The following is a 16,175-nucleotide window of genomic DNA, read 5'->3' on the forward strand; positions in this document are numbered from 1 at the left end:
ATCTGTTAGGTGAGTATAATGCTATTTCCTGTCTCTCTTTCTGTCAATCTAGATTAGAAGTTTTTTTAGGGCAGAGATAGTCCTAGGACTTCTGTACAGTTTTTGTATTGCTTTAACTATAGTTGTTTGAAACTGGTATAGTTAAAGCAATACAGACCCCTAGTGTGGATGCAATTCTCCTGCTATAAAAATGCTTGTACCAGTGTACCTTATTCCTGTAAATTTAAGAGAATAAATTATGTTGGTGCAAGGCATCTTTATAGTAATGTAACTACCTCCACACTGGGAGTTGTGCCGATTTAACTATTTTGGTTTAAAAACATACCTGTAACCTAAATAGTTAAATCTGGTACAAAAACTGTAGGCCAGGTTTTACCATACTTGTACAGTGCATAGCACAATGGGCGTTAATCTCAACTGGGGCCTGCGCTAATCTAACTGTAATACAAATAAATAAGGAACTCTGGACTCCAGTAGTTAAAGTGTTAAACCCACAAAGGGGCAAATTTAAGTTTAAATTCAGAGTAACTATATAAAAGTGGATGATTTACATCACTTTAGCAGAGCAGAGTTTAGCCTTTTTTACTAGTCCTTTCTTCTCATAGCTCAAATTCACCCACACATCATGAATAAAATTAGGCTGCATGGAGCCACAAAATAGAGGGAACTGCAATTTTGTAGAAATAGAAACTTTTACAAGCTAAAATAGTTACCAAGAGCAACTTTGCAGGGCCACCAGATGCAAAAAGCAAAAATTCAACTTTAAATTTTGACAATAGTCCAGGCAGATCCTATGGAAAGGGAGAGACTCTTACCGTGCATTTAAAAAAGGGACGGTCTACCATATGAACATGCATTTTTTAACAGAGATGATTACTTGTCCTCTACAGTTTAATAACCATGCAATATTTACAGTTATGCTCTTTGGTTCTTTCCCCCTCTGACTAGAGTCAGTTTGATTAACTGGTATGCAACAAAAACCTTTTTACAGGCTTCAGATTTTTCTTCACCTTTTATGTATCCTGTTTACATATTTTAATATTAATAGCAAGAAAGGGCCATAAAACATGAGACTTGACACAAAAATTGCAGTATTTTAACATTTAAATTTGGCTGTAAATAAGGTAACCATAATAAACTTTTTTTCTCCACATATTGCAGATTGACTTAGCAATAAACATGAAGGTTATATTACCATGACTAAACTACACGACTTCATAATCAGTGTTTAATTTGGTATCTGTGCTCCTAAACTCACGTTCCTTTTCTTCACGTTTCTGCATCGATGACTTAACCAGTTCATCTCTCCCCCTACCAAATTATCTGTTGCAAAACTCTCACCTGCAATTATTTTACATCCATAAAATGGACACAATGCTTACCTATGTCAGTGATCTTATAAAGCAAAAGCAATGCTTGTAAAGCTTAGTAGTGCTTATAAAATATTATGTTTGCTATTAAGTTCTGTGTGCAAAAGCCACTATTTTTTAAAGAAGAAAAACAGCTTTGTTTTTTAAAACCTTAAGATTCTTACCCCTGTGGTGTGAGTATGAAATAAAAATTAGTTCAGATGAGAACCTTTGTAGTTTGAGCTGTGCTTAGCAATAATGGGCATACATGATCTTTATAGTCCTGAATAATTTCAGACCTAATTAGCTGAGGGGTGGTCTACACTACGGGGGAAAATCGATCTTAGATACACAACTAACTTTAGCTACGTGAATAACGTAGCTGAAGTCGAAGTATCTAAGATCGAATTACTCACCGTCCTCACAGCATGGGATCGATGTCCGCGGCTCCCCCTGTTGATTCCGCAACTCCGTTCGGGCTGGTGGAGTTCCGGAATCGATATAAGCACGTTCGGGGATCGATTTATTGCGTCTAGATGAGACGCGATATATTGATCCCCGAGCAATCGATTGCTACCCGCCGATATGGCGGGTAGTGAAGACGTAGCCTGAGTGACGAGCTGCCCGATGACAGCAGTGAAGAACTGTAGGCTTCCCTTGCTGCTGCTGTTCATAGGAGTTGTACTCTCTTGAAATGCAGGCAGGGCACCCACAGTCAAAGGGGCCTCCCCCCTATAGAAAGAGTGTCCTGGTTCGCCAGTTTGGCATGATTTGGAGCACAGTGCTTAATATGGCCTTTAATCACCACCACCACATTACAATGAAAGCATTTTAACCAAGTCATCTATGTGGGTGACCTGCTTTTTGTGTGCGTGTGCTGCTTTTCTAAATTCAATGAAGTAAACTGATGTTAGTCATCAAACCTTTAACACATTGTGATTAATAATAATTATTATTTTAAACAGTGAAAGAGAAAATATCTTAGCACAGATGTATTCAAACAAATTATCCAAGACTATCGTTTCGCAGCATTTTAGGCAAAACATTTCCTTGCAAGAGCAAATACTATAATAAAAAGAAAGCTACAAACAAATCTGAATTGTTCAGTGGAAAGGCCTATAATTTTTCTCTTAAAAATGACATTCTGAAGTCTAATTATTGTTCCCTCTATCAAGTCACCATAAAAAATACATTAAAGACTCTCACCAGGAATAATTGGTACTTTTGACTCTCTGGGGACTTGCACCTTTTTATTTATATACTACAAATACAGTCTTGCCAGCAGAGAGAAAAAAGGAACTCTTAGGACAGCAAAGATTTATTTTAATAAACTATTTCTCTGGTCCTCAGAAAGTTGAAGCAGGGTCTTTCCCTTAATACTGACCAATGTCCAAGCTTCCATCCTACTAGGCTATGATTTTTTTTTTTTTAATCCTGAATCAGCTAAGGCTTCCAACTTGCTAATCAAAAGAACAATGTAAAATTATTTTAAGACTATTCCATAAATAATTCAGAACTGTATTTTCCAAACCAATTGCCATAGCCTCCAATGTGAAATACTAAAATTATTTTTAAAGAGAAAAAACACAGAGACATTTAAAAGTGAAATAAAATATGGTCTAGTACGCATTTAAAATACACTGAATAGTTTAATTGCACAGTGAATAAAGAGAGGATGAATCAATGCAGAAGCCTGTGTAATGCGGCTGATATATATCCCTAAACCATAGCAGCAACAGCTCAGTATCCAAAAAATGAATTAGCCCCTGAGTAATCAATCACATGTGGTCTCTTTTATAATACACAAAAACAATCAGGCAATTATTTCTTTGTAAACATCTTTTTTTAATTTTCCTGGAACCCTTCCTCTTCTTTTTCATTTCAAGTTCAATTATTTACCTTCTTTATCACATGCATAGTAAACCTTTTTCTCTGTTGTACATTAAACAAAAGTTCAGACTATGGGATTGCTTGCTATAGACCTTGAAATAACCATCTTTGAAATTAAAATATCAATACACCATAAACTGAAGCCTTAAAGGTGACCTGAAAAGCCAATATGAAAATGCAGTTGAGCTCAGAAATCAGTGCTTTAATGCCTTCATTAACCAGACAGTGGGAAAACTGAGTAAAGCAGTATTTTAATTTACCATTAAAGAAGGAGTCATCCCTGGAACTACTCCTGGCAGCACTTCCTGGTTTTTTAATAACTCAGAATACATCACTGATATCATGGATTGTGTGTGGAAAGTTGAACCTCATGGACTGAATGCTCTAACCAGTCAGATCATAACTGACTACCTTCAGCATGCATTTCTGAGCTTAAGTCAATTTACATTTTGACTTTGCAGAGCTCCTCTGAGGTATGCCTTACTCAGCAGTTTGCTCTGTGAAATAAGCGTATCCTGGAAGCCATGGGAGTTGTGGCATGGAAGGAGCCACTCTTTCTGGGGTGAGGATGTGGTTGAGGAGTGCCAGCAGGTAAGGGAGGCTGTGAATCCATAAACGTTTGTCAGCACACAAGCTGATGGGGTGCAGCTATCAATCTCATCAAAAGAATGAACGGTCATGTGATCAACACAGACCACAAGCGATTAACCACTGATATATTACCGTTCATTTTTCTCCAGTTTAAAGAATAAGATGTTTTATTGTTTATATTTTCTGGGCTTTTGTCAATACTATGGAGAATAGCAGGAAGAGTTGGCAAATGCAAACCAGAAACAGAATAGCAACAGGAGCAAACACTAAGGATCAAGTTCTCCTGTCAGTTATACTGGTGTAATCTTGCAAGGTATATGTGGCTGCACTAGTGTAACTTAAGAGAATATCCCTACAGGTGAGATGCACAACTGCCATGTAAAGGGGCATAAATGAGGTATTAAATGCCTTAATTGTGGGAATTACACATTTACAGCAATAGAGAAACAAACAGATTTTATAGTGAAACAATCTCACTCTCCTGTGACTTGACAGTCTAGCAAGCTCCCAGGCAGATCTAGGTCTCACCTGCTGTCCTTCTGCCCTATTCCTTTTCCTCATCTGCAAAGAAATCCCAAATTCCCCCCAAAATAAGATAAAATTACAGCACTAGAGCCTGACTTGGTAAGCAGGATTCTGGGTAGTAACTAATTGGCTAGGTCCATTCTTCCTCACACATGCATTCTGATGAACATCTTCCAACTGCTACATATAGTAGAGAAAAGTTAGGATCATCAATACAGTGACTAAACCAGACGCAATTCACTCAGGCCTCTTCTGCCCTTTGAAGAGTACTCACCATAAGAATCCGCTCAACTGCATTTAATAATGTCCTTATTTTACAAGCAAATTTATTGCTGCAGTAGGTTGGTACTATTTTAAACAACAACAAAATCAATCCTGCTTCATCTTTAAGACCACACAAAAAGAACCTGCTACTAAAGTCAATGCCCACATATTTATCAACTAAGAGAAGCTCTTTCGAGTCTTGTAAGAGCATTTTGGGCATTGTGGATCACTAAAACAAGGCCTGCAGATGTAAATAATGGAAAACATTTCAAATACAGCATATAGGAGTTACTAGTTTGTTGTCTTACTGTTTAATAAACATCTCATTTGCTTATTTGTATAAGAAGCAAACAGAAAATTCAATATAGCAACAGGTAATGAACCATTTATTTTATTTAACAAGATTTAACAAGAATTAGACTCACACCTGAGATGTGACAAAATCAAAAGTTTCTTTTAAATATACTTTCAATTATAAAAATAGCACCACTTCTAAACAATCAAAATTAATTTGTTGCAGTTACCAAATTATAAGAAAACAAGTTGTATAAAACAATTATTTCTAAAGAAATATCCTTAAAATGAAGAATGAGTTTATGATTTTTGAACCCTTACAAAAATGCATAAAAATAAATTACACCGTCTTTCTAGAAAGCTATTTACAGGGGAGCTGAAAAGATTAAATCAGTTAAATATCAAAAACTGGAGCTCAAAATCAGAAATTTTTTAAGTTTCTGATTCGCTGCATTATCCAATCTTACAAGATGATGGGCTGAATTAACAAAATCTCACAATAAGAGAAACAAAGCATTCATTTTCCTGTTTTCAGCTGAGATGTACATGATAAAATAACTGTGGGATAAGACTAGCCAAATAAAATGACCAGCAGTATAAAAACACCTACTAGCATAGTTTGTCACTGGAATTATTTTCTCTAACAATAATTAACTTAGATTGCTTACTGAAAAAAATTCTCCTTAGCAATTTTAGCTCTCTAAAAATTAAGCATGCTGTTAATCTCCCAAAGTAAATTGTCATTCAATTTTAACTAGTTCATTTATATTCCTAAAAGCTGGGGCCAAATGAGAAATAAACATCTCAAATCATATCAGAGTGTTGCAAGCAGATATGAGCACTGTCACGCTACAGAAGACCTCTTCAGAATAGTACCTTTTTAAGAAGCACATGGAAATCAAGTTACTTAAATTGCTAACAAGTTCAGGAGGAAAAAAAAACCACATAAATTAGCAGTTTAATTGCTAACTACAGGAATTATGAAGAACCTACAGTGTTAGTTTAACCTTTATTAAAGGCACCCAGGATCCTGGCATAGATCTGTGACTTCTTCCCGATTCATGTCAAGTGATAACCCAGCAAAAAGAGACACTGATCTAGTGCAGTGTCAAACCAATCCATTTGTATAAGTCACAGAAGCAGCATGCCAAAGGCAATGAAAACCAACTATCAACAATTTAAGCCACAGGTCAGGATACGCAAAAGGGTTTGAATGAGGAATGTCATGCCCAATCCAAATGCAATTTAGCATTGAAGAGAACAGACATCACACCCTTCAAAAATAAAAAATATTAAAATGAAGCAAGCTTAGGGCTATTTTTTTACATCACCAGCCTTCATCAGAGCCTTAATAGCCCTGGCCCTCATCTCAAGTTCCAGGAGCTCCAGCTGCTGTGCTGATGGCTGAACATCTTCTGATGGAGCAACAGCCAAGTTTGCTGCTTTAGACTCCTTTGGGCTGGATTCTGCCAACCCCAGTATCTCATTCACGCTTTTCTCAATGTCCTTCTCAAGGTCATCTATCTGACCAGCTCCACTTCTGACAGCACTTTCTGGCACATCTGGACTCTCCTCTTCATTGCATGGGCCTTCTATGTCACTATCATATGCATCTGCATTTATGCTGAGGACATCACTATCTTCTCCCTTGCCTGTAACACAAATGTAACAAATAATCATGCAGTGCAGGGAGCCTAACAAAAATTTCCTTTTCATCTTAAAAAAAACCTGCCTCTGCATAAAAATGTTTCTCTTCAGATTCAGAATATGACAAAAACCATCTATAAATTACAGACAAGTATTTCCTCTTCTTTTCCCTCCCCCAGCTTTTAAGACTGATCTAATTTAGACAAGTTTTAATGCAATTTTTATTCCAATTTAGAAAAAACATGCAATATACCAAAACAGCAGTGCCTGAAAAATTTATTCCATCATATGGAGTTACATGACGTTTTTAATTAGGAAAATATCTCATAAGGTTTTATATTACAATGAAGCTTCTGCATTACAAAATCAAAGTTGATGTGGGGAATAGTTTATTATTGCAGAAGTAAATTTAATTCTCAAAATGCAGTTTAAAAATACTTTGATTACTGTATAAATTACCATAAAGGAAAAATACCAAAGCCAATGAAGATGGGGGAAAAAGTCATACATTACAATTATCTAAGTCTTTTAGTAAAGTATTTCAGATGGATTTGGGTCAGCTCAGTACAATTATAAGACAAATGCTGCTGATGGTTTTTATTTTTGATTAACAGCAGGGGTTTATTAGGAAGAGTTTAATTAGAAAAAGCAGTAAAGTAAGTAAAACTAGCAAAACCTCCATCACCAATACTCACAACTTCACTGTAAAGAGAGATCCTCTCACTCTTGACACCTTGCCTCTGCAACTACTTGGGGCTTGGGCATAGTTTTTCTTTGGATACACTCTGATAATATTGCTTATTGCTTAAAATAAATATTTTTATTTATTGAAACAAAATGGCAAAATTGCTGATTCCAAGGGTTTAATAGTGGCTCCTGGTAGGGTCATTATAGAATAGTTAAGGCTATTAATTCAGAAAGAGTCTTAAAAAATGAAATTATAGATTTAAATAATTGCATTTTAAAAATACAAATGACTTCACTGTGTACTGAAGATATAAGGCGAAAGGTACATTCATACACAGTAAGGTCCTGTACTGCATAATGACAAAACAAAATGATAGTTTTAGAGCATATCAGCATTAGGATATAAACATCTAGATAGGATAACAATGCTTAGTAATTTTCCTTTTTTAAAACTTCCCTTTTTAAAATTAGCCTTTTGCCAACTGCTTTAAAGATATTTCCTTTCCGTGGATGACTTAAGAATTACTAGTTTTCTCCATCTGTTCTTTTAGCTCCTAAATCTCAAATCTCCAAGGCTGGGAAACATTATTGATCTGCCAGTATTGCTCATCAACAACAAAGCCGCTGATATACTGGAAACCAATGCAGTACTTCCTCTGTGAATTGCTGTTCTTGGACACCGGGCAATTTGAGTTTTACTAAAGCTCAGGTTATAAAGAATACATTGATAATGAAGTCTAATACAGCAGGGAGCCAGGGTTTGATGCCTTTAACTAATTGTCTTTGTATCTCTGAGATTTTCCCCAAGATGCTCACATTTAATATTTTATTGTTGCAAAACTTACAGAAAGGATTTTGCTAATCATTCTAAATACTAATGACAATTCCCTTGTGAGCATGTTTTAGTCCCAACATGAACCATTCTCCCTTCCTCTTCAAACAACAGCACAGTATGCATCTTTGAAATTTTAGAAGTCTGTCTTTAGAGATGCTTGTTCATATTTTGGTGCCTTTGGTTGTAGAGCATATCACCAGAATGCAGTTACATGGGTGAGAGGCATTTCTGGAAAACAGGAAGAAGAACTGAAAAAAACTCTCCATATCCGTAATAGGCCATATTCCCCTTGAACTTTGCACAGAATTCCTTTCATTCGATGAAAATTCTATGTGAAGATTAACAGGTAGGATATGGACAACTGAAATTAAAATGTCTGGTTCCAAAATAAGTTTAAGCAACAAATTTTGCCAGAGATCAATTTTTCCTTTTAAGTGAAAAAGAACGCATTAGAAAACTCTATTCCTTCTATGAAACTCTCAGAAGAAATGCTTTTTGGTGTGTGCGCATGTTTTCTGATGAGCATGGAAGGAAAATCTTTAGAAAAAACATTTTTCTTGGCTTCCATGACATAACTTATCCTGAGGGGGTGAAAAATCAATATTGAACACCAAGAAAAATATATAATAAATGCACTTTCCTTGCTTAAAAAAAATAAGAGGAGGAGGAATGGTGTTTCATCCAAATACCTAGTCAACAATAAGTTTCCTTAAATTGTTTTATAAACACAAGAGGCATATTTAAGACAGCCTGGGTTTTATTTATCCTAAATAAAAACTTAAATCTGAGTGCTGGTATAAAAAGAGTTCAAAAGAATCATACACATCCTCAATTCTGGAATTTTGGTCCAGATTTAAGAAAGCACACAAGTCCCTATTTGGGACTTAAATGCTGTCCAAAATAGGGATGCTTTCCTGAATCGAGGCCTTAGCTACTCAACATGTACAATTCCAGATTTGTAACATCAACTACTGAACATGGATGCAAGCACATACTAACACATAGGAAACAGCATACGATCTATAAAGCATACACAGCACACGTTTCCAAGATCAAGATCATCATAAATTTAGTCAGGTTTGGGAAAATTGGTCAAATCCCTATAAACTCTCGCTTCTAGAGATTAGCATTGTTGACTGCGTTGATATATAGGATTTCTGATCTGTGGCACTTATTAGGTGAATTCTGACTTTTTTTGGAGTAAAATCTGGTTATATTACTTAAAACAGTTTAACTCTATGAAAATGTATCCTCTTCTAATCCTCAACATCACATGGAGGAGTTTGCAGTAAGCACTGATATATAAGGCCCATCAGTCCCCCTACTAAAGTCTTCAACACCACAGAAGTGATGTTATGATCATAGAATTGGAAGGGACTTCAGGAGGTCATCTAGTCCAACCCCCTGCTCAAAGCAGGACCAATGCCCAGACTTTTGCCCCAGATCCCTAAATGGCCCCCTCAAGGATTGAACTCACAACGCTGGGTTTAGCAGACCAATGCTCCAACCACTGAGCTATCCCTCCCAATGTGTTTGAAGTAGTTTGCCCTGTCTCTAAAATGCCTTCACAGCAATCTCAAAAACTGCATTTTTACCTTAGATGCAAAGATGCAAGTTTCACTCATCCGCTTCCTGCCTACAGAAAGGGATAAGTGGACTGTGAACAAAATCTTACAAACTAACTTCCCAGAAAGACCACAAGGAATGGGAATCATTAAGATTAAGGAATGGAAATTCTTCTGTCTTGCTACGAAGCACAAGTCCATGTTTACGTAGCATGACTGCATTTCCATGGGGCAAGAAAACAAACTATCTGAGGAGCCTAGTTCAAAGTTCAACTCTGAGCACGCTCCGTCTTACTGCCAATCTTCACTTTGGAACTGATCGTATGGAGGGGATGGAAAAACCTGAACACTACTAACAAATTGAGTCATTCATTCCTGTCCCACTATCTGTATAGAATAGGGAGCTGCCCAGCCTTCAAAGGTCCAGGCTGTCCTGGGTTCTATCGAGAATTAGGAGTCTCCATGGCAGCACAATACACAGTAATCACACAACCACTGGCCTACAAATGTTGTTTAATTAGCCGATGAGCTTCATTTCCCCCTTTTGCTGTTGTAATTTTACACAGTAATAAAAGTCTCAGATGGCATTTTTCTCATTATCTTTTTCATTTAGATAGCTTGTACTTATTCCTTCAGCTACAGTTGTGAAATTCATTTCAGCACACTTAATTCCTTTTTTAACCATATTTTACTCACTTCTACTTAGCCTGCTTTGTTTTCTACCTTTTTTTTCCTGTAGCATCATAGGCTCCAGCATGGAAGAAGAATGATTACTAACTTATATTTTACAATTTATGCCCATATTCTCAAAAGCTCTTTAAAGCTAACATCTTGAGAAGCGCTGCTGTCATTGCCCAAAGCCATCATGATACTGTGGTTGATAAAGTCATAAAAAAGGACAATGAAGCAATCACCTGCAGCAGTCATCAATTCCCTGAGATAGCACAGAAAGAGTGGAAGAGGTCTGCAGGAAATCTGTCAACTCCGAGGTCACTCCATATAGTGCAACAAGCAATATTTAAAGCGTTTCTCACAAAGTCATGGCATCCTGCTCCTAACAATTGTGCGGCTTTTATGACATTCCTGCCTCCTCCCTCTATTTAAATCCCCTCACTAGCTACTTCAAAAAAATAAACCATTTGCAAAGCAGTTGAGATAGGACTCAGAATTGTGAAATAAAAAGTTGCAGGAAGCAAATAATATTGGCTCCTCGTAAGAGGAACACAGTTCATGAGAATCTGCAGCATTTACTGATTTTAAACTTATTTCTGACATTACTATGTAGAGTACGTCCCAATGAAAATAAACAGGCTGAGATAGAAGCAGCTTTAATTCTAGTATCATATATAAAATAATACTGGCAGTTGTTACACAGTGTTCATGAAACAGCCATGCTAAAAGAGAAGCTGATGCAGGTTAAAAGCAGCTTCCAACATACAATAGGGAATCAAAAGTACATCACTATCTGTCTTAGTATTTTATCCAGTGCCCATCACAGCAGTACATGAATGCTTAACCCAGGGCATTTCTGTCTGTCCTAAAAAAACAGAGATCCTAGAATCACCAGAATGATTCTATAATGAATGATTCCATAGTGATAATGAAAAGCTGATTCTGTACCTGTCTTTCCTGGAGGCTACAAAAAAAAGAAGGCTCATCTGTCCCCACCTGATCACCAAAAGCTGCCATATTGGCGCGATCACACCAAATGCTAGCTTGTTTGTATTTCTACTCTCAAAATTTGGGATATCAAGAGTATTGCTCAGTTTGCACTTGAAGTACAGAAGCAGCTTTCTTTTAGATAAGGCCCCAAATAATCACTGCCTTTAAAGAGATATGCACAATACAGACCTTTCCTACATACATGTTTGAACCTGCAAAGTGAGTAGCACTTTCAGCAACAGCAACATTGACTTTAAGTGAAATAAACTGAATTCAGCAAAGAAAGATCTTTGGCAGCAAGTTGTAAAGGGATTATGTCAAGTGGTGGAATGCCAACTATGATCACACCAGCATTAAGAAAAAGGAATTTGAAAGAATCCAAAGGAAGGTGATCAGTATTTAGAATGATTTACATCCCAAGAGAGAGAAATGATCAAAGTTCCTCTTCAGCTAGATGGCCAGAAGTGAGAAGCAGAAGAGTGGGAGGGCCTGCAGTCTTGCTTCCCCTCTACTGTACTCCCTTCTTCCACAGCTGAGTTATTAACTGTGCTTCTGCGGAGCTGCAGTAGTGCTTCCCTAGCAACAAAGAGCTCCAGTCCTGCAGAACTCAGAGGGACAGGAGAGGGATGGGAACCAGGATTGCAGATCCTCTGAACCAGCCACACAGCCTTGGAGAAATCGGGTGGCTGCTTATTTTGAAAGTAAAACTCTACTGCCATCTTTTCTTCTTCCGTTGGACCTGGGCTCAGTGAAGAGGCTTTAACAATATCTGCTGGGAGCAAGAAGAATGCCTATAGGAAGGCAGGACTCCACACAGAGTGTGATACTGAGAACTGCATGGACCCCACGCTGAGGCAGGATTTGGGTTAGTTTTTAAAAGGTTTGTTTTTTGCTTATAGCTACTTGTTTTAATTTATGGATCTGAAGATTTGCTTCTGCTGAAAATTGCTTTGTCAGTTTACCCCACTAGTTAACAATGGACCTACAGTCTACTTCAGGACAGTTAGTATTATGTTATTAGGACTTGAAGTTCTGGAGGAATTAGGAAGAGCAATGAATGGCTAGTTGCTTATACAATAGATTTACCTAATCTCTTGCTGCTGCAAATGGTTATCATACTGAACGGATTTGACGGGCAAAGTGAAAAGATAGCATCAACTTCATGATAAAAATACACTTCCCCAAAACCTTTTAATTTAATTTTTCCTACGGAGCCCAGGGAAGAAGCAGGAGGATCTTAAGAAGATCCTGGTCTACTGATCCAGCACTAGCAGGGTCTAAATATACACAAAACCCACCAAACTCTCTTCTGCCACTTCAGATCACTATGGGTACAGTGCAAAAATGAAGAGTGAGGAGGACTTTTGAATGTCAATATTTCAGCATGAAGGCAACAAATACCCCCATGTTATTCAAAAGAACATTCTGCTCCTACTGGAGCATCAATGGGAATTTTGATTGCTCAGCACTTCTGAAAATTAGGCCCATGTTTTGGATTTTGTTTTTTTGTTTTGTTGTTAAAACAAGTGATTAATCATTTTTTCATTTCTATACTGTCTAGGTGGCACAGATCTCTGGGAGCACTTGATTCCACTGAGGATGCTTCACTGTTATTACTACCAGTTCAAGTATCCAAGCTGACAGTCACTGACTATTGAAACTGATCACTATCAAGAATGCAAGACCTCAGCTTTCTCTAATACATACCTTGTTTTGACTCCAGACCTTCCAGTTTGCTATCTTCCCTCAGAGAAGAAGTAGAATCTACATTGTTGTCTTGTCTGGAAACAAACAAGAACACATTTTAATTTGCAAACTTTATTATATAAAGTGAAGAGGACTGTTTCAAAGAAACATTTCCTTTACATGAGCATGTAGTATTTGTTGATAGCCTGAATAATGCAGGTTCTGTATGAAAGGGGCCAACAAGAGTTTACATATACTCTATAACTATTTTAAGCACTTTACAATGCTATGGTATTTTTCTGCTTTCCTCAGTGACAAACAAGATCAAAGTTAATTACCTCATTGCATTAGTCCTACAAATGAATAATCATAATTGGCAGTATCTTCCCAATATGAGTTGCTTATTTGCAAAATGCAGCATAAATTGTCACAGGCAGGAATTTCAAAGATCTAGTTTCAGTTGCATTCAAGGGATATTTGCTGTTTATTTTTAGAATTAAGTAGCTATTTTGACCCTCACCAGAAACTAATGTTACCACTGAAGAATTGCTTTTAAAAAGCAAATTCAGCCAGACTACTGACCTGGGTTCAATATCTATTTTCCCTACCTTAGAAGAGTCACCTTTTTTTAATTCTAAGATTCCTACACCCTCCTGCTCTAAGGTGTCAAGCCTGGAATTACTTCATGTTGCACAGCAGCAAACAAAAAATAGCCGAAGAACCATGGGAACACATTTGTGGCCTATCTCCCTACAATTTTCAGATGACATTATTTATACAAAGCAGGGAAGTATAAATGAGAGATTGTTAGATGCGCCTGAAAAGGGCAGACACTGCTTACAGCAAGATCCTGAAATCATAAGAGAATCCATTTGTTGAGTTTAATGAGCATTTTGGCAGTAAAATTATTTTATATTCATCTACCCAATTTCATACCTCAGCTGTTTTCCTGTCTAAAGTTTGTGTAGTATGTATTATATTAACATGTAATCAAAGCAACCAACCTGCTCGTAAGTATTAAATCGGACCATAAAAAAAAGAGAGATAGTATTATCATAGATCTTACCATATTCTAATTTCACAGTTTCAATACTCAAGACTTAGTTACTTTTCAACTATGGCCTTATACAAGTTTTTTCTTAATAAGGTGGCTGCAGATTTGTTTTTTATTAAATAATCACAGATGCATTTCTGTTTAGAATGTCAGGCTAATAAAACAAATGGGAGGGAATCTCTTCATTTTGTACAGTGTTTCTAACCAGCCCAAATTTTCTACACAGGTGCAAAAGAGGGTACACCTATTTTGATGGCTACTTTCCTCACTAGTAGAAAACATTGTAATCAATTCTGATTGGCCTTCCATTTCTCACAAGTTTGCAAACAAAAACATGCATATAGTTATCACAACCATGCAAGCAAATGCTTAGGAAGGTGACTGGGCATTTGCACACAGAGAAGCAATAGTTACTCAAAAAAGTGAATGTTTGCCTTGACAGCACACGCCCACTTTGACTTAACCTGTATCTTTTGCAAGAGACTGGGTGAGGATCATGCATTTCCTTCCTTTCTCTCCAACCTGCTGAAGCGGGTGACATCTTATTCCAAATACCAAGGTTTCAGTTCTGTTGGGCTCTCCATTTCCAGCAGAAGGATGGCAGAGCGGGTAGAGATAAGAAAGAAAAGAGCTCAAGTGGGGAAAGAGCTATGCTGAACAGGGAGCTTGTTTATGTGAGCTTCCCTCGTCCTAGGAACCACCCAAATGTTTCCCCACAGAATGACTTTTGCTTGTTTCTGGAAGGTCAGGCATTTCAGGCTGTATTAGCTCTTAGATGCTCTCTCCAAAACCAGAAATTCTAAGAGAAAATTAATTTGCTTTTAATGTGATATTTTAAACATGTGAAGCAGGTTCTCAGACTTTCCTTTCTGCCTGCCCCAGCCTCTGGTGGCGAGGAGGGGGAAGTTTAAACACAGCCCAAAAACTTGCCCTCTTCCCTGCTGCCAAGGAGAGGGAGTAACTGGCTGTTTCCATTGCTGATGGCAATGTTGCTCCTTGGCAAGCAGCAGGATCAGCTCTGACACAATCAAATAGTTTCCAGGGGAAAGACGCCAAGCAGTGTCACCTCTGCAGTAATAAAGCTTCAGCTGCCCTGAGTCTTAAAGCCAAAATATCATTCAAGAATCAGAATCACCCCTTTGGCAGCAACCTCACAGCAACCCTTTATTTGCTTTAAGTATAAGTAGTAGAAATAGCTACATTTCTTTTTACCTAACCAAAAATAAAGACTTTTCTGTCAACTGGAAATTATGTAGCAAAACCTGCTGCAGAATGTGTCCCTGATATTTAGACCATATCAACTGCTGTAGGAAGGAAGGAAAGAAAGCATCCCTCCTGTAAAGACCACCTGCTGTCAAACAAAAAAAAAAGGGGGGGGGGGGTGTCCCCAAAGGCAATCTTTTACACCACATTTTATTTTATCATAATATGTGGGGTTTGACTGGATTGCTGATGAAACTTCACCGGCTGGATTTTAATAAGTAGGTGGCATGCACCATCTTGTGGCCACACAGTGGCAGAGCAGTCTATACTTGGTTTATTTTCTTAATATTAATAAAAAGAATTCAAATGCATAAGGACTGTGGGCCAAATTCAGTCACTCTTCATTTATACCAGCAGGGCCAGCGCTTCCATTTAGGTGACCTAGGCGGTCACCTAGAGCGCTAGGATATGGGGGGGGGGCGGCATTTTGCCACCCTCGGCGGCAATTTGATGGCGGAGGGTCCTTCCGTGCTCTGGGTCTTCGGCAGCAATTCTGCGGCGGGTCCTTCACTCACTCCAGGACCCACCACCAAAGTGCCCCGAAGACCCGGAGCCGCGGAAGGACCCCCCCTGGAGAACTGCCGCCATGGACCAGGAGCGCGGAAGGACCCCCGCCTAGGGTGCCAAAAAGCCTGGCACCGCTCCCGTACACCGGTGTAAAACAGCAGACACCCAGCAGCCAAAAGCAGATACAAAAGTGGGGCAAACCTCAGTATATCCCCCAGGTGTGGGGAACAGGAGATGTGCTGGATTTAACACTAAGGCAATGCCTTGGAGGCTGAAGGTCTCATATCCTCATTTTCCATATCAATCATGGCTAACAAGCAGCTGCTAAAGTCTGCAGTTCCCCGTGCCTCTTGGCT

General features: G+C 38.0%; 1 protein-coding gene across 1 annotated transcript in view; it reads right to left on the reverse strand.

The window, feature by feature from the left end:
• Nucleotides 1-4,994: 4,994 nt before the first annotated feature.
• Nucleotides 4,995-16,175, reverse strand: part of CAAP1 (caspase activity and apoptosis inhibitor 1) — a 31,100-nt gene continuing 19,919 nt past the window's right edge. Inside the window, exons 5-6 of the mRNA XM_032783899.2 lie at nucleotides 13,017-13,090; nucleotides 4,995-6,565 (exon numbers count right to left, since the gene is read on the reverse strand). Coding sequence (XP_032639790.1) covers nucleotides 6,228-6,565; nucleotides 13,017-13,090 — 412 coding nt within the window. The 3' untranslated portion in view covers nucleotides 4,995-6,227. The remainder of the gene's footprint in view (nucleotides 6,566-13,016; nucleotides 13,091-16,175) is intronic.

Source organism: Chelonoidis abingdonii, chromosome 6 (genome assembly GCF_003597395.2).
Source record: "Chelonoidis abingdonii isolate Lonesome George chromosome 6, CheloAbing_2.0, whole genome shotgun sequence".
NCBI classification, from domain to species: Eukaryota; Metazoa; Chordata; order Testudines; family Testudinidae; genus Chelonoidis; species Chelonoidis abingdonii.